This window comes from Tupaia chinensis, unplaced genomic scaffold (genome assembly GCF_000334495.1).
Source record: "Tupaia chinensis unplaced genomic scaffold, TupChi_1.0 Scaffold000448_1, whole genome shotgun sequence".
Lineage (NCBI taxonomy): Eukaryota > Metazoa > Chordata > Mammalia > Scandentia > Tupaiidae > Tupaia > Tupaia belangeri.
In genome coordinates, this window is record NW_006159953.1 from 81,949 (window position 1) to 101,054 (window position 19,106).

Genomic DNA, 19,106 nt, shown 5'->3' on the forward strand with positions numbered 1-19,106 from the left:
AGCCACGGGGTCGGATGACCATGCTGCAATCGACTACATGGGAGTCCAGTGACATAGCCATTATGCTAACTGCTGGTCCCGAAATACTGCTTTTTAACAAGTTATTTAGATACCCATTTCTTTGCCTAGCACTGTCTATTTTACATAAGATTTGATTCAACCTCACAATTTTTGGGGGTTTTCTTTTTTTTTTTTTAGGTTTTTGTGCATAAACTGGCCAGAGACAGAGAGAGAGAAAGTGAAAAATCACTCTGAGGGGGAATGGCCATGCCATAATCCCTTCTCCTCCATCCCATGCTCCTCTTATGATTTGGGGCATGCATGTACATGTGCCTGACATGATTTTCAAGCCACTATGTCCAGGACTCGAAATGTGGTGGGCCATGTGGGTATCCAATATCTTAACCACTATGCCATCTGCTGGCCTAACAGTATTTTTCACATGAACCAGTAGTAAAAAGATAGCAAACAATAAAACAGACATCAACAAATTTTAAACAAAAACACTTTTGAAAGCTTTAAAAGTTATTTTCACATTACAACACTAGAGTTGTACACAGATAAAGTAAGGAAAATCCCAATAGATACTGAACAAGAATACTACTTATTGTTCTTTTTTTTAAATTATTTAACTTTATTTATTATTATTATGATTATTATTTTCCAGTTAGATCAAAGACAGACAGAGAGAGAGAGAGAGAGAGGAAGTGAGAAAGCAAGCCACCAGGTCTGAGACTCGAACCGTGGTTGGCCATGTGGGAGTCCAGGGCCTTTAACCACCATGCCACTTGCCGGACCCACTACTTATTGTCCTTAATAGTTATTTTATTTTCTTCAGAATCAGTAAAGAGTAACGAAACTGTTTTTATAGACTGCAGAATAACACACAAAAATATTCTTTGTGGTGAATGTCTATTATTTTTGTCTACCTTGATAGCTCTCTTTCACACTACCTCATTTATTTCTTAAGAGAACTGATCATTTCTTCAATATTTCTAAGGTTCTGATGGAGCTGACAATGTAGTACCTCACTTCCTCTAACAATGGGGTGGACTTGTCATCAGACTGAGCCAAAAATCTTACCATATTATCCTTAACACAGTGATTAATCCCAGAAGTAGATGGCATAAACTAGGCCAGAGTTCTTCCCAAGGTATTTTTGGGACTGGAAGTGGGGATAAGGCAATTCTTCTGTCTTCATTAATAAAGTAAACTTAATTCTGTAACTGTCATTAGCCCTGATAGAATTATGCCAAAAGAGAGAAGACTGGAAAAAAAAATAGTTCTGAATATCTTATTTTTTGATTCAGAAAATCCTGAAACTAATTCCACTTGTTTTTCCATAGTTATCTAATAATTCGCTCCCTACAAAAAAAAACCCTACACGTTTGTGTTTGTGTGTGTGCGCACACATGCACACTTAGCTAGCTTGAGTAAGCTGTCAGTTATAATAAAAGTCTTAATATTGGGACCAGCAGGTGGTGTAATGGTTATGTTGCTGTACTCCCACACAGTCAACTGCAGTTCGAGTCTTGGATCTGGTGGCTTAAACCTCATGCCAGGCATGTGTGCGTGGGTGCTCAAGATCCTGAGATGAGGATGGAGAAGGGATTGAGGCATGGCCATCCTCTCTGGGTGGTAATTTCTCACTCTCTGTCTCTGTCTCTGTCTGTCTCTTTGGCGAGCACACACACTATAGAAAAAAATCTCTCAAAAAAAGTCTTAATATATACATATTCCTTTACTTACCACAAAATAAATATAAAAATGATCTATTCTATAAAAGGTTCTTTAAAAATCTGCCTCATTCAGGACCAGGAGGTCATGTAATGGGTACATTGCAGGACTCCCACATAATCAACCACGGTTAAGTCCTTGACCCAGCAGCTTAAAACTCGTATCAGGCACATGTGTGTGCATGCCCAAAATCCCAAGAGGAGAATGGAAAAAAAGAGACTGTGACATGGTCACCCCCGGCTATGGGATGATTTCTCACTTTCTGTCTCTTTATCTCTCTCTCTCTCTTTCCAGCGAGCATACGTGCTCTACAGCAAAAATATCCCCCGAAAATTTTTTTTAAAACTGCCCCACTCTTAAAAATCTAAACAATGTTACATTTTAATCTGTCCAAACTGTCTTTCCTACAATTTTAAATGTATGAAAATAATTTTAAAAAATACAATTTACATGCATCATTTAAATTTTTTCTTTAGTTTTGTTTTACATTTTGTATTATTTCAACTTTATACCTTCTTAAACAACTTTTTTTTTTTTAGATTATTGCCATAGGTCATGTGTGCTCACTGGAGAGAGCGAGAGAGAGAGACAGACAGACAGAGGTAAGGTGAGAAAATCACCACCCCCAAAGGAGAAGGCCATGCCCTAATCCCTTCTCCTCCATTCTCCCCTTGGGATTATGGAATGCAAGCACATGCACTGCACTGGTGTATTTTTCAAGCCACAGGGTCCAAGATTCAAACTGCACAGATGACCATGTGGGGTCCAGCGCCTTAACCACTATGCTACCTACTGACCCCACAACTTTACAATTTAACCATGTTTTCTCAATTTGTAAGTCATTTTAAGTATCTCATTCCTTTCACACAGCATGATACTAATATTTTAATGTTATACGTATCTTAAATCTCTCTGAAAATACTAGGTATAGATTTTAAATTTCATTTGTTTTCAATATTAACACTATTTCTTCCAGAGTTTTTTTAGTTTATTTCCATTGTTTCTCTCTCTCTCTCTCTCTCTATCTCTTCTCTTTTTAGGGTATATGCACTCACCAAAGAGACTCAGAGAGAGAGAGAGAGAGAGAGAGAGAGAGAGGGAGAGAGAGAGGGAGAGAGAGAGGGAGAGGGAAAGTGAGAAATCATTCCCCCTGGGCCACGTCACAATCCATTCTCCTACATTAAACTCTCAGGGGGGGCGGGGGATGCATGCACATGTGATCGATGTGATTTTCAGGCCTTTCGGTCTAGGACTAGAACTGCAGTTAGCCATGTGGGAGTCTAGTACCTTGATCAACCACCAAGCTACCTGCTGACCCCCTAATTGTTTCTTTTTAATGTTAAAGGTATTCTTTACCAAACCTGTAATGATTTTGGATATCTATTAATATTTTAAAATAAGATCAGATAATTGGGAGTCCTTTGAGCCTATGTGGAGTTTCCTGACTGATTACTTTTTCTCCAGGGTAATTAGTGATTAGCTAGCTTTCTCAATAAGGAATCTTTAAAAGTCAGAATGCAAAGTAATTGCTCCAGGGTCATTTAATTTCTTTAAAGGAAAACAAAGGAGTACTGTCATGTCTTGCTCACAGACAGGGACATATTCTGAGAAATGCATTGCTTGATGATTTCATTCTTATACAAACATCATACTTACACAAACCTAGAAGTATAGACTATCAGACACCTAAGGTATATGGCATAGACTATTCCTCCTGCCACAAACTCATATTGTATGTTACTCTATTGCATACCACAGGTAATTATAACACAATGGTAAGTATCTATGTGTTTAAACACACACACACATATATATATATAATAAATAGACATGGCATGAAAGATAAAAAGTGTATCTGTGTTTGATAGGATTGGAAGTTGTTCTGAATGAGTCAGAGAGTAGTAAAGTAAATATGAAGGCCTGACCTTGACACAACTGCAGTGTCATAAAGACTCTACACTTTTTTCAAGAGATACTTTTCTTTCTTTAAAAATAAGCCTACTGTAACTTTTTTACTTTATGTATTTTTTAATATTTTTAATTTCTTGACTTTTAAAATAACACTTAACTTAAAAACACAAGCACACTGTACAGCTGTACAAAAGTATCTTTTTAAAAATCCTTATATCATGATATTTTCTATTTTTATTTTTCAAAGGTTTTTTTTTTTTTAGAAACTAAGACACAAAATACACATTAGCCTGTACATATGAGAATCAGAATGATCAGCATGGAAGGGCCATATAGAACAAAAACAACAGGAGTTAAATGAGGCACAAGAGAAAATGATATAATTAACAGAGTAAACTAGGATATATGAGGCTGCTGCCAATGTAATAATGCTGTTTCATAGTGCATTGTTTTGTAAGTAGGTGTTCACTCTAAAATAACAGTAAAAAAGCATAGTAAATACATAAACCAATAAAACATAAATTATCACGTATTAGGTACTGTGCGTAACTGTATGTTATGCTTTTATAAGGATCTGCAGTGAACTAGGTTTAATACGCCAGCAATACCACAAACATGTGAGTAATGGGGTTATACAATGTTATGGCAGATGTCATGTTACTAGGTGACAGGATTTTCAGTTCCATTATGATCTTACAGGACCATCATCCTGTATGTGGTTCATCACTGAACTAAAGGTCCTTACACAGTACAGGACAGTACTGCTACCATACCCTACTCTGCCCCAAGGCTTGCTGATTAGTATGAATGGAAAAACTATAATTCCTTCATCTGCAATTTCTCAAAATATCTCATTCCCCGCTCCATTTTTTATCTTGCATGTTCAAATTCTATACCTCTTAGGGGAAGAGATCAAGGCAAACAGGCTTTCTCCTATATTATATAAGACAGGATAATTTGGTTTTCATTGCTACCCACAGTTTTATAAAAAATGTTATACAAATAATCGAGTATATACATACACAAAAATAATAAGTTTCATAAAATACTACTTACCTTTGACGTGCACCCTATTCTCTATTGCACTTTGTAGTGGTGACAAATGATTACACAACCCACTCTGTGGTATGAGTGCAATTTGAGACAAAAATACACAAGAAGACAGATGAAAGTTGAGACTTGTTTTGCTATGTTTCAAATGACCATTCCTCTACCTGCTTTGAGTCCCTCAGAACTGTGGAAATCTTTTACTCACTGATGACCTTTTTTATTTTCTTTTCACTGAGCATATTTCTCTTTTACTTTTTTACTATAATATTAGCAGGCTGCTAAGAAGGCAAAAAGGAAAAATTCAAGTGCTCAGTTCGTAATCTTTAATTCCAAGGTTTCTGCAAGCATATTAGTTTGTTTGTTTCAGAGAATTTTTACTATGGGGCACATGTGCTCACCAGAGAGAGAGAAAGACAGAAAGAGAGAAATCACTCTCTCAGGGGAGTGGTCCACACTGCAATCCCTTTTTCTCCATTCTCCTCTTAGGATTTTGGGCATGCATGCACATGCACCTGGTGTGCGTTTTATGTCACAAGGTCCAGGATTCAAACTGCAGTCAACTATGTGGGAGTTCAGTGATACAACCACTATACCATCTGCTGGTTCCTTCTGCAAGCATTTTTAAAAACCAAATGTTTCTGTTCTGATATAAGGCCCTCTGCTAACTATCATGGCCTTAATTGCTGTATTCTAGTACTTACTATTAGAGCTTTCTAAGGCAATCTAAAGAATTAAAAAGGAAAGTAAAGTACTTGTAGTGACCGGAAGAATTTGTATATCAGAATTCCATTCAACCCTAAACTACAAGTAAAGATATGGTTATATATTCAAACTAAGCCTAACTACTTATGTGAAGAAGAAAACATTTCTTTTTGAGGGAAGAACTTAAGGAAAAGTTCTTTGCTCAGAAGAATTAATCAGTATTTTCATATACTCAAAGAAAGGTAAGAAGTTTATACGAAGTAAAGACTACTTACACAGCAAGGCTACTCAGAACATATTGCACGTGCTCACATTCATCTGGGAATGATGCACTGGCTGATGTAAAACAACAAAGTGCAGTCTGAAGAACCTGCAGCTGTGGCAAAGGGACCTGCCATCTTCCAGCATAATCTTCCACCACCTACAGAGAAGTAATCCAAAATGTACATTACTACAGAAAATGGTCTCAATATCTCAAGTTCAAAAATTTAGAAAAACCTTACTGGATAAATTAAAATATTAGATCAGCAATGAACATAGATGACTTGGGGGAAGAAAGTTCTTTTAAAGTTTATTTTAGTAGTATACGTCTGAAAATAAAATCAATTATTATTTGAAAATGTGGAAAAGAAATATAGCCCATAAACGACTATACCATTCAACTGTCATCTTCACCAAACTTTGTAACAAATGCCCTTCACCTTACACATCCAGCTTTTGTCAAAATACCAGTTATTAAGTATTAAAACAGCTAGACCAGAGAATATGGTAATAAGAACTTTAGGAAAAGCATGCATTGTTTTTATTATTATTTTTAAGACTGTAAGCACTCTGGCCACAATGAGCATTAAGATACTCGTGCTCTGTTTGTGAATTCTGATTGTATTTAACCTATGCCATACTATAGGGAAAAGAATACAGGCAGTCATGGCTCTGTCACTTAATCAGTTTCATGAATTTGAGGAGGCCAGCATTTTCTATGCATTAATTTCTTCACCATAAAGTGGAAATAATAATGCTTATCTTGTAGGTTTACTCTGTACAATAATATCATTTTGTAATGGGTAAAAGTCATACAAAATACAAATTTCAATGTCTATAAATAAGTAATATATATAATTTTTTTATGAGAGTGAGAGAGCACAGGAGAAGGAGAAAGGTCTTTTTCTAAAGTTTATTTTTCCCAGAGTGAGAGAGCACAGGAGAAGGAGAAGAGTCTTTTTTTTAAGTTTATTTTTCCCAAAATACAGACAGACACATATGCACATGGAGACACCTCCAACTTGGTCTTCATGCCACAATCAACTCCTGGTCTCAGCTTGTTCAGCACACAGATACACATGTGCCCCTGGCATGCTCAGGCAGGTCTCAGGACACTTACCCAGGACCCTTCCAATGTGGATCCAATTGTGTTACCACTATACTACCACTTGGTCCCCAAGAGAGATATCCATGTCTACTTAATTTAATTTACTTCCCATTTATGGGCTAAGTTAATCTCCTAGGTGTCCGTTAATGAGAGCTGAGACAATGACATTGTAATCTGAATGTACTCTCCTAGGCCACACTGCAGTAAGCACTTGCATTTTCTTTCTTCTTCTTTTTTTTTTTGGGATGTGTTTGTGTGTATTTTCATAGGTTACAGTCTTAACATAATAGTGGCCAGGATAATGCTGAAGTTGCTTAAAACAAAAGCATATAGATATTGACCTGGATCTTAAAGACTGACCTACTACAGTTCTAAGTTCTTAAAGAAAACGGTCTAAGAAACAGAAGATCAAAGTCAGCAGCCCTTTAGAAATTGAAAGAAAACCTTTTCCCATTTTGACAGACATAATAAACATTACTGTAGTGAATATTTATAGGATTATGTGAATACTGCTGAAAGAAGTTATACCAAAGCTCAAAGCAGGCCATGATATAAGGGGAATTAAAGGTAAAGTACTGTCAAAGAAAAATGTCAGAATATTCTTTTTTGTTGTTTTTTTAAAGACCAGATCTTGCTATGTTACCTCCTACCTGAGCCTCCCACCTGGGGTGACAGGTTTAAGCGACCACCTCCTGCTCTTTTTCAAACATCATCATGCTATGCTGCCTAGGACAGGCTTGAGTTCATGATCCTCTCACCTTTGCCTCCCAGAATCGTTGAACGACAGGCACATGCCACTGCTCCTGGTCTTTAGATTGGAGAAGGAATCAAATCAGGCTTCCTATATGGTCCTAGCCTGCAGAGCACAACACTGCAACTGGGCCAAGATGTCAAAATATTCTAACGATGCTGCAGCACTTTCTCAGCACTCCTACTTACAGAAACATATACTCTTCCCTAAAAGGAATATAGTGTGCAGCATATGCTATTCCTTCTTTATATATTTGGTTATTGGAAGTCATGACACTTTTTTACAAAGATGGTACCAGTTCATTTTTGGAAGTACTACACTCCCCATTCTATGTTATTGCTATGTCATTTGGCATGTGACAGTTCTAGCTTGATTCTAAAAAAAATAAAAAATATATATATATATATATACACACACATATATATACACACACACACACACACACACACACACACAGACATCACATACACACACATATATATAAATAAATAAAAGATTTGGTTGAGTTTTGGAGACTTCACAATAAATTGAAGATGGAAGACCAAACTGTACATTTTTATCCTATTTTATGTTTTATTTCTGTAAAGGGAAGAACATGCGCCAAGCTTATGAAAAGTTGCATAAAGTTTATACAGTGACAATGCTCTACAAGAATGTCAGTGCGCAGCAATAGTTCATGAAATTCTATGCTGGTGACTTTGATTGCAATGACGATCCATGGTCAGGGAAGCCTACCAAGGTTGATGACAACAAAATAAAGGCATTGACTGCGTCGAATCCACTTTATACGACACAAGAAATTGCAGAAACATTGAATATCCATCATTCAAATGTTCACAATCAACTGAAGAAGCTGACATACATAAGGAAGCTTGATATTTGGGTTCCTCACGAATTCAAAGTTCATTTGATAGCACGTATAAACATCTGTGACATGCTCATTAAATGCGAGGAAAACAATCCTTTTTTGAAGCAACTGATAACCGGTGATCAGAAGTGGATTATTTACAACAACGTGGTGTGCAAATGGTCTTGGTCCCAACTTGATAATTCACCCTGAATGACATAGAAAGCAGACATTCATCAGAGGAAGGTATATGGAAGTGTGATGGGATTTTAACAGTCTGTTTTCTGAGGAACCAAACAATAGACTCAAATGCATACTGTCAGCAACTGGACAGTTTGAACGTATCCATCATCCAGAAATGTCCAGAGCTCATTAATTGTAATGGAGTTGTGTTCCAGCATGACAATGAGAGACCACACACAAGTTTGATCACCTGCCAAAAATTCTTGGAGCTTGGATGGGATGTGTTCCCACACCCACCATACTCGCCTGACCTTGCGCTATCAGACTTCCTCTTGTTTAGCTCTCTTCAAAATTACTTGCATGGTATAACATTCAATTTAGATGGGGCTGTAAATCAGCACCTTGTTCAGTTTTACACTGATACAGACAGGTCCTTCTATGAATGAGGAATTATAAAGTTCACTGAAAGATGGCAAAAGGTTATTAAACAAGTTGGGAAATATTTCATTGACTGATCTTTGTTCTTTATATAAATAAATGTCCTTTGAAAAACAGAAAAATAGTCATGACTTTTCCCACAACCCAATAAATTTATAGCTATATATAAAACTTAGTGTGTGGGTATATACACACACACACACACACACACACACATATATATATAAAATTATACCGATATTTATATTTAACTTACTAAAGTAAATTAACATGAGAATGAGCATAAACTCATTTTCTCTCATTCTGTGTGTAAAATTGTTAAAATATAGACCTAACATAAACCTTTTAAGTTAAAAAAATTTAATTATTTGGGATCATTAAAACATATCATTCAGGGACCAGCAGTTGGCATAAAGGCTATGTCACTGGACTCCCATGTAGTCAACCATGGTTCGAGTCCTGGGCAGGTGTGCGTTGAGTGCCCAAGATCCTGAGAGGAGAATGGAGGAAAAGGGATTGCAGTGTGGCTATCTCCCCGGGGGTGATTTTTCACTTTCTGTTTCTCTGTCTTTCTGGCGAGGGAACGTGCCCTATAGCAAAAACTTCTCAAAAAAAAAAAAATATATATATATACACATATAATTCAAACCATAATGGATTGGATTATGTTCCCCTAAAATTCCTTTGTTGAAGCCCTATTCTTCAGTGTGACTGTACTTGCAGACAGATCTTTTAGTAGATAATTAAAGTTAAATGACATCATAAGGACAGAATTCTACTACAATAGGACTGGTAGCCTTATAAGAAGAGAAAGATGGACCACCTGGTGACATGGTAATCAAGGTGGCTGGATCCCACTTGGCCACTTGCATAGTTTGAGTCCTAACCCCAGCAGCTTAAAAGACACATGCCAAACGTGTGTGTATGCATGCCAAAAATCCCAAAAGGAGAACAGGAGAGAAGGACAGTGTGGCCAGTCCCCTCCATGAGGGTTCTTTCTCCTGTACTCCCCAGTCCTCCCAGTTTTTCTCTGCCAAACTCATGCACTCTATAGCAAATCTTTACAAAAGAAGAAAGAGATCTCTCTCTTTGTCCGCACAACAAGGAAAGACTATGCAGCATATAGCAAGAAGGTAGCCATCTGCAAGTCAGAAGAAACCCACTAACTATGGCCAGCTCTGTGGCACAGTAGTAACGCTTTGTTCAAGAGAAACCAGATCTCAGGACCAGAAGTTAGCATAATGGCTATGTCGCTGAACTCTCATGTAGTCAACCGTGGTTCAAGTCCTGGACCCAGTGGCTTGAACTCACGCTGGGCGCGTGTGTGTGCACTCCCAAGATCCCGAGAGGAAAATGGAGGAGAAGGGACTGCGGTGTGGCCATCCCCCCTGGGGGGTGATTTCTTGCTTTCTGTCTCTCTGTCTCTCTCTGTCTTTCTGGTGAGCGCACGCGCCCTATAGCAAAAACTTCTCCAAAAAAAAGAGAGAGAGAGAGAAATCAGATCTCACATGGCAACTACAGTTCAAATCCCCACTTGATTACTCAGAAACATGCCCAGCATGTATGCAAGTGCCCAAGTTCCAAAAAACTAAAGGAAGGAGATAGCAGTGTGATCTATGGAGGGTCCTCATTACTCTCTCTCCCCATCTGTCATGCACACATATGCACTCTATCACGAACAAAGAAAAAAGTGATTAACTAAAATATTGCTTCCTGTTTTTCAATTAATTTCTTTTTTCCTAACATAACATCGAAGGCTCCCAAACATTCATTTGACACTGAGGAAACAATGATCTTGATATCTAAACCCAAGTAACAATTAATAGACTATATCATTAACATTAAGCATTTTATTTCACATCTGTCATTTTCCTCCTTAAAATCCCCCAGTCATTCAATTTCATTATTTAAAATACCTCACAGTTCACATGGGTGAGTCAAGCTATTCATTAACACTAATTTCATCACTTGTTTATATTGAATCCATATACTTTTAAATCTGATTAACGAACTAGAAAATGTATCATGATTACTCTTTATTCTAAGACCTTCAAAAAATGTCTGTAATACCTGCCTGTATTAATTTGTTGAACACAGATTAATAATCTATGCATTACAGTTTGCTAATTTTCTAAGTATCTAAAATAAACATTTTAATAAACATTACCTTATTTTTTTAAAGAAGTTAAACTTTTTAGTATAATTATGTTATTCATTGTAATACAAATACTATATTATATAAATATTTCCTAGTTCTGACCACTGAGAGAGTCTAGAAGCAATGATTCCATAATACCAATAAGGGACCATTTAGGGACTAACTCTTGGCCTCTAAACACCATTCTCTAGTCTAAAGAACTTCAACTCTTCAAAGAAGTGGTTGACTCCAGGGCTAGGGTAGGGAAAATACAAGCTAAACCTGGATCATGTGTTGCCAGAAAGGAATAAAACTTAACACAAGGTGAAGCCCAGACATAGTGACACTGTGGTAGCACAATGCTCTGCAATGCTGGAATCCATGTGGAAGATTGGGGTGGGGGAAGGGGGGGTTGGTTGGTTCCTATTTCAACCTATTTACACCAAGTGGTAGGATGCCCACGACTCTGGCTGGCTAAAAAGGATCAGGGGATCACAACATGAGATCGTCTTAAGAGTGTCTTTCTGTCTTTGTCTCTCTCATGAAATAAACAGACTTTTTAAGAAAGGTTATTTACTTCAAAAAAATGAATACAATGTAAGATCATGGATTATATCCTAGAACAGAAAAAGAGCATTCATAAAAAATATGATATATTTTGCGTAAGGTTTATAATTTAGTGACTTGTACCAATGTTACATTTCCATTCTTAACGACTGTACTATTTTTTTTAAGTCTAATATTAGTTCAATTATTTTACAGTTTAAAAACTTTATTTTTTGGAGGGAATGTACAGCAGATGGCGTAATGGCTATGTCACTGGACTCCCATGTAGTTGACAGCAGTTCAAGCCCCGGACTCAGTGGCTTAAACTCACACTGGGCACGTGTACATGCATGCCCAAGATCTTGAGAAGAAAGTAGAGAAGGGACTGTAGCGTGACCATCCCTCCTGGGGGTGATCTCTCGCTTTCTGTCTCTCTGTCTCTCTCTGTCTTTCTGACAAGTGCACATACCCTATAGCAAAAAAAAAAACAAAAAAAACCTTTTATCTATTTTTGGGTGAGAGGGTGACACAGTTGTAACACAACATTATGCAAGGCTGACCCCCATAGAAAGATTCCAAGTTCACATCCTGCCCCTGAGACCTCCTGAACACACAGGCCATGCCTATGATTTGGGGCTAGTTGAAGCTGGGGGTCAATTGTGATGTGGGGACCCTGCTGGACGTGCATGCATAAGCAGATTCTTATTCTCTATTTCTCTGTCTTTTGCTCTCTGAAGAAAGAAATTTAACAAAATTGTTCCAACTTTTCACCAAATTATCAGTGTTCTCACTTACTCTACTATAGTCTCCAGAACTTATTCTATTATAGTGCTGGAGACAATAATAGAATATAAGTGCAATTCCATATTTACTTCCTCTGCTTTGTTATCCAGGTATATCTCAAGATTCACCTTTGCCTGTGGGTAGTTCTGTTTTAGTTTTTTAAAAGAGTCCCGTGAGAAAATAAAGCTGGGAGATTGGCAGCATCATGGAAAGAGTATAGGAATCAGACAAACCTGGTTTTGAATTCTAGCTCTGTCAACTATGTAAACTTAGCAAAGTTATTAAACTTCTCAATCTAAGTTTCCAGTAAAAGTGAATTTAAGATCACCTAAATTAAGGCCTCTTAAAAAACTAAAGATGTATATAATCTACGGCACATAACAAAGAAAGGTATCATTACTTTAAGACAAAGCTTGTTTTACTATTTCATGTTATGAACTGATTATTTGTTTCCAATTATAATTAATGGCAACAAACTTTACTCTCTTTTGGCAAGCAAAAGGTTACTCCCTAATAAAATCTACTTAAACATACTGCAAAGTTTCAACTATTTAGTTCAATAGTCATCTGAGTGATCTGAGATAGAACAATTCAAATAAAATGCTACATATCTAAACATATATAGTTGAGGATTCACTGTTTTTACAATTTACATGAAGATGTAAAGTAAAGAGAAAGAATACAAAAAAGAAATCAGTCACTTGTCCATTTGACCTTTTCTATCAGGATACTCATGTGAAAAAAATCTAAAATTTAGGCCAGCCCATGGCCTTGTGGTCAAGGTGGATGAATTCCACATGGCTAACCTCACAGTTTGAGTTAGTCTCGGATTCAGCAGGTTGAGAAATATTCTGGGTATGTACGCATGCATGCTCATGCCCCACAATGAAGGGCATGGGATGCTTTCTCACTTTCCCTCTAAGTCTCTCTTTCTCTTCACTGAACACACATACCCTCTGGCACATGAAAGAAGAAAGAAAGAAAGAAAGAAGAAAGGAAAGGAAAGGAAAGGAAAGGAAAGGAAAGGAAAGGAAAGGAAGAAATTAATCTAAAACTAAGAAAAATAAAATAAAAAAGAAAGAAAGTTGAATGTTCTTTATGAAGCAATACTATGGCCATCAGGTGGCATAGTGGTTAAGGGGCTGGACTCCCATATGGCACCGCAGTTTAGGTCCTGCAGTAGAGGCTTGAAACTTAAACCGGGCGCTTGTGCATGCAAGTCCAAAATCCTGAAGAAGGAGAGAAGGAATTGCGGAATGGCTATCCCTTCTGGGGATGATTTCTCACTTTCTATCTCTGTCTCTCCAGAGAGTGCACACAATCTAAAGGAAATAAACTCTCAAAAATAAAACCATGGGATTCATCTATCACTTCTGGTCTGAAGTTCTAAAATTATGCAAACAAAACATGCAGTGGTCTGTCATATATCATAAGGCAGCTATCACATATGCCTTTATTATGGTCTCTTTCTTTTATTAAATATCTACCATCCTTTCACGCATGTCAACTATTAACAGTAGTTTGCAAATTTTTCACAGCTCCAATTAGCAGATCCTGTTAACACTCCAAATTGTCCGTATATCTCTTAAACACAGTTCCCAAAACGGAGCATAAGACTACAGCTAAAATCAATGGAGCTATTACCCTGATTTTTTTTTTCTTTTAGTTTTTTGCCATAGGGCATATGCACTCACCAGAGACAGAGACAGAGAGAGAGAGAGAGAGAAATGCTAGGGGGGTGGATGGCCACACCACAATCCCTTCTCCTCTGTTCTTCCCTTGGGATTTTGGGAATGCATGTGCAGCACTGATGAGACTTTCAAGAGTGCAGGACTGGGGTTTGAACTACAATCAGCTATGTGGAAGTCCAGAGTCTTAGCTACTATGCCACCTACTGGCCCCCTTCACCTCCCTATTTTTGATTCTATAATTACATTAGTGCAGTTTGAGGTTCTTTTAGGTTTTACTGATTTTGAGTTGGCAAAAATGTTCTTTATCACAGACTGTTATTAAACCAGTTCTACACCTCATAACCTTGTTTTGTTTTTCTTTTTTTAATGCTAGAGGATGGATGTACACACACAAGAGAAAAAGATAGTACCTTCTGAGTAGGACCTGGTCACACTGCAATCCTTTTCCCTTCAATTCTCCAACCATCAACATCCTGAGCACATGTGTGTTCACCATGAGAAGCTTGACAGGGTTGGAACTCAAACCCTGGTTAGTATATGGGATCCAGTTCTTCTGTACAACACTTATTTCATATTTTTTTTTACAGCTTATTACTGAAATAATGAATGTATATTATTTATCACTTTTCCCATTCTTAGTTTCTGCACAAAGCTTCAGTTCTGCATTTCTAGCCAATATATTACCTTTTCCTCTCAGTTTATGTCACCTGTAAACATGAAATGGAAGTTTTTCATGTTATCATCAAAGTCATGTACAAAAAAATTAACAGAGGCCCATAATAGGGCCAAATTCAGGTCATTCAGTTATGTACCAGGACTATCAATCCATGTACTTTTGACAAGAGTTGTAAATAAATTACTAAAACGAATCCTGCCCTCTCATTTCTCCGTAAGAATATCATGAGAAATTTTGTTAAAAAAAAAAAAAGCTGAAATAAATGTTGGTGTGTGTATATATATGTATATATACACACACACACACACACACACACACACACAAACCCACATACATATATATTGAGTCTATAACATGCTCCATATCTATCACTAGTAATAGCAATTCTTTTTTTTTTTTTAAAGTAAAAATTGGGAGCCAGCCAGGTGGTGCAGTGGTTAAGGCAAATGGAGGCTGGATTCCCACATGGCTAGATGCACAGCTCAAGTCCCAGACCCAGTATCTTGGAAAACATGACAGGCACATGTGCATACAAACACAAAATCTCAAGAGGAGAATGGAGAACAAGGAACTGAGGTGTGGCCATCCCCCCAAGGGGGGTGATTTCTCACTTTCTCTTTTTTCTCAGTCGGTCTCTCTCTAGTGGGTACACACACCCTACAGTAATTTTTTTTTTTAAAAAAGGAAATAGAAAATACATATAAAAATAAAAATGCATAATGATCTGATTTATTTTTTTTAACTTGCCAAAGAGTGTGTCTGCTCTCCAGAGAGACAGAACTAGAAAGTTGAGAGAGCTCTCTCATGGTGAGTAGTCACTGCTATCCTTTCTCTTCTATCTCTTCCTCCTTTAAGAACTCTGGGCATGCATACACATATGCTGGCACGGTTTTCCAAGCCTCCAGGTCTGGCACTCAAACCATGTGGTCAGTCATGACATTCAACAGCCTTAACTGCCAGACTATGGGCTGGTCCCAAACTGATTTTTCTAAGTGAGTTTCTGTTTGTTTTATTTTTAAAATTAATTTTTTTAGTGGACAGATGGCATATGTGCTCAACAGAGAAAGAGAAAAAGCACTCACCAGAGATACATGATTTCATTGTAGTACTTTTTCCTCCATTCTATCCCATCTGCATTGGGGGCATGCATGCACATGTGCCTGACCTATTTTTTGAGGTGCTAGAGTCAAACTTCAGACTGCTGTTGGCCATGCAGGAAGCAGCTCTCTCCACATAGCACTAACCGCTGCACTGTGAGGCCAACCTTGGAATAATCTGATTTAATGAATCCATAGTGATGACTAGCTATTTTCTAACTACTGAAAACATGTAAAACATATTCAGTAATTTTGGGAACATTATACTCTTTTAGTGGTCTGACGTTCCCATACCGTTTTTTGTTTAAGAGATTGTTGCTATAAGGTGTGTGTGCTCGCTAAAGAAACAGAGAAATAGCAAGAAATTACCCCTTGGGAGAATGGCCACCACAATCCCTTCTCCACCATTCCCCTCTTGGGATTTTGGAAACATATGCACACACACCCACTGTGAGTTTTAAGCCACTGGCCTGGAGTTGAAACATGGTCAACCAAGTGGGAGTCCAGAGACGTAACCATCTGCTGGTCCCTCCCATACATTTTTAATAAATAGAATATTTTCAGTCTAGATATGGGCAAATATCTTATACCTTCTTAATAAACAGAATATTTGACCATATCTAGACTGAAGCATCTCTTCAGATTTCTGTTGCTTTAAACATAATCTACCGGGATTTTATGCAGTGTTCCCTTAACCTTTATCGTATACTGGGATATCCTTTACCTGAGAGACATAGACTTGTTTAAAAACCCCTAGCAGATTGCCTTACCTATTTGGGACTTTCATTCTTTACTATTTTTATTTCTTCTTTTTCCCTTTTTTTGGGGGGGAGGGAGAGGTTTTTGCTATAAGGCGTGTGTGCTCGCCAGACAGAGATAGAGACAGACAGAGAGACAGCAAGAAGTCACCCCCCAGAGGGGATGGCCACGCCGCAATCCCTTCTCCTCCATTCTCCTCTCGGGATCTTGGGCTCGCAAGCACACATTCCCGGTGTGAGTTTAAGCCACCAGGTCCAGGACTCCCACAGTCGAGTACGTGGTAGTCCAGCAACAAAGCCATTACGCTAATTGCTGGTCCCCTTTTTCCCTTTTTTTAAGTGAGATTTTTGCTGTAAGGTGCGTGTGCTTACTGGAAAGAAAGAGAGAGAGAGAGAGAAATCATCCCCTGGGGGGATGGCAACAGCACAATCCCTTCTCCTGCATTCTCCTCTCGGGACTTTGGGAGGGCACACAGACCCACCCAATGTCAGTTTTAAGTCACCAAATCTGGGACTTGAACCACCGTCAAATACGTGGGAGTCCAGCGACATAACTATTACACTATGTGCTGATCCCTCATTCTTTATTATTATTTTTTTGAGAGATTTTTGTTATAGAACACATGTGCTCACCAGAGAGAAACAGAGAGATAGAAAGTACAAAATCACTCTCCAGGGGTTGATTAGGCCATCTGCTGGTCCTTTATTATTATTTTTTAATGTTTACTTATTTCTTAGAGACAGTACCCCAGTAAGATTTATATGCAATTCTACCCCCATCCCCAATCACCTAGGAGCATACATATGCACATGCACAGAAACCTTAAAACTTGAACCAAGGGATTTCCCATATGGCTTCACTACCCCAATGCCTTGTTTTATTGCTATGCCACTATGACTCCCCTGAGCTTTAATTTTTTTAACCACATTTAGTTCCTTATCTGAAAATCATTCACTTTGTTAGAAAATATATTTTAGGGCCAATTGCTGGTATGGTGGATAAGGCTGCAGAATCCTACATGACAAATTGCACAGCCAAATCCCAGACCCAGCAACTTGACTATGCCAGGCATGTGTGCCCAAAATTCCGAAGAGGGAAAAATGGAAAAGAAGGGATAGCAGTTTGTCCATCCCACATGAGGGAAAGTACTTTCTCAATTTCCTTCTGGGGGGCGGGGACACACACCCTCTGGCAAATTAAAAAAATTAAGAAAGAAAATATATTTTAAAGGGCCAAGCTTATAACCTAGTGATAAGGAGCTAGATCCCACATGTCCAACCACAACTCAAATTCTAACCTTGACTCAGAAAATATCCCAGGTACATGTGTGTGCATGCCCAAAATTCCAATTGGATAGAGAAATGGAGGATAAGTGATTGTGGCATGACCATGCTCCATGGAGGTGGGGAGGCTCTCTTTCTTTTTCTCTGGTGAGGGCACATATCCTCTGGCAATTAAGAAAAAAATGAAAATATATTTTAAAAATAAGTAGATGTACTTTTCTGCCCAAAGTAAAGGGTCTACCTCCTTCATATCTGTTGATTTAACAGAAAATAATGAGCCTGTATAGGAAAGAATAAAATTAAATCAAGTTATATTATAGAAATTCATTTTATTGAGAAGGAAAATATTATCAAAACTCTACTACATTAAACTAGTTTAAATCAAATTTTTCTACATACAAACTTAAAATATAAATAATACCATATTTGCTAATTTGGGAATTCCAGAGTTAGCATGCTAAACATGTTTAATATTAAATAGAAATATACCTTATAAAGCAATTCAGCCTATGAAGTAGTACTACACTCACAATATTCGCCTAAAACTCAATATACACATATATACAAAATAAGGGTGTTTTGGTGAGTCATGAAAGAACAGAGTAAAATTAATCATGTTATACACTACATAAAATTACCTCTACATAAAAAAAGAACTTTAGTTTTGAGAGATGATTTCCATTTAAGACTGTAAACAACACATTAAGCCAAAATATTTTATATTAATATTTAAAATCAGCAAAGCTTTTTCAGTTTATAAAGATTCTGCTGAACTACAATCTGTTAGTCTGCACTTAGATAAGATACAGCATTTTTCATTTATCTTTCCTGTGTTACTCTGATAAGATGTCCTTATGCCAGAAGTAGTAGAATTTTTTATGACATTTCCACAAATGGAAGTTTCTTTACATATGTAGTTCATGAATAAAATAGGGAACAATGATTTCCCATATAACATTAAGTCCATAACTTCTGTTTTGCCTTGTAATTGCCAACATTTTCTATATACCAGGCCAAGAACCAAAAAGTATGCTGCTTATGGCAGAGTGGAAAAGGGTAAACAGCAAAAATTTATTCTGAATTCTCCTCTATTTATTTTTTTCTTGTAGTAAGCCAGAAGGCACTGGCACTTGCCAGAGAGAGAGA

General features: G+C 37.5%; 1 protein-coding gene across 1 annotated transcript in view; it reads right to left on the reverse strand.

Moving 5' to 3' along the window:
• Positions 1-19,106, reverse strand: part of ZNF654 (zinc finger protein 654) — a 104,095-nt gene that overhangs the window by 65,052 nt on the left and 19,937 nt on the right. Inside the window, exon 2 of the mRNA XM_006155330.2 lies at positions 5,676-5,821. Coding sequence (XP_006155392.1) covers positions 5,676-5,821 — 146 coding nt within the window. The remainder of the gene's footprint in view (positions 1-5,675; positions 5,822-19,106) is intronic.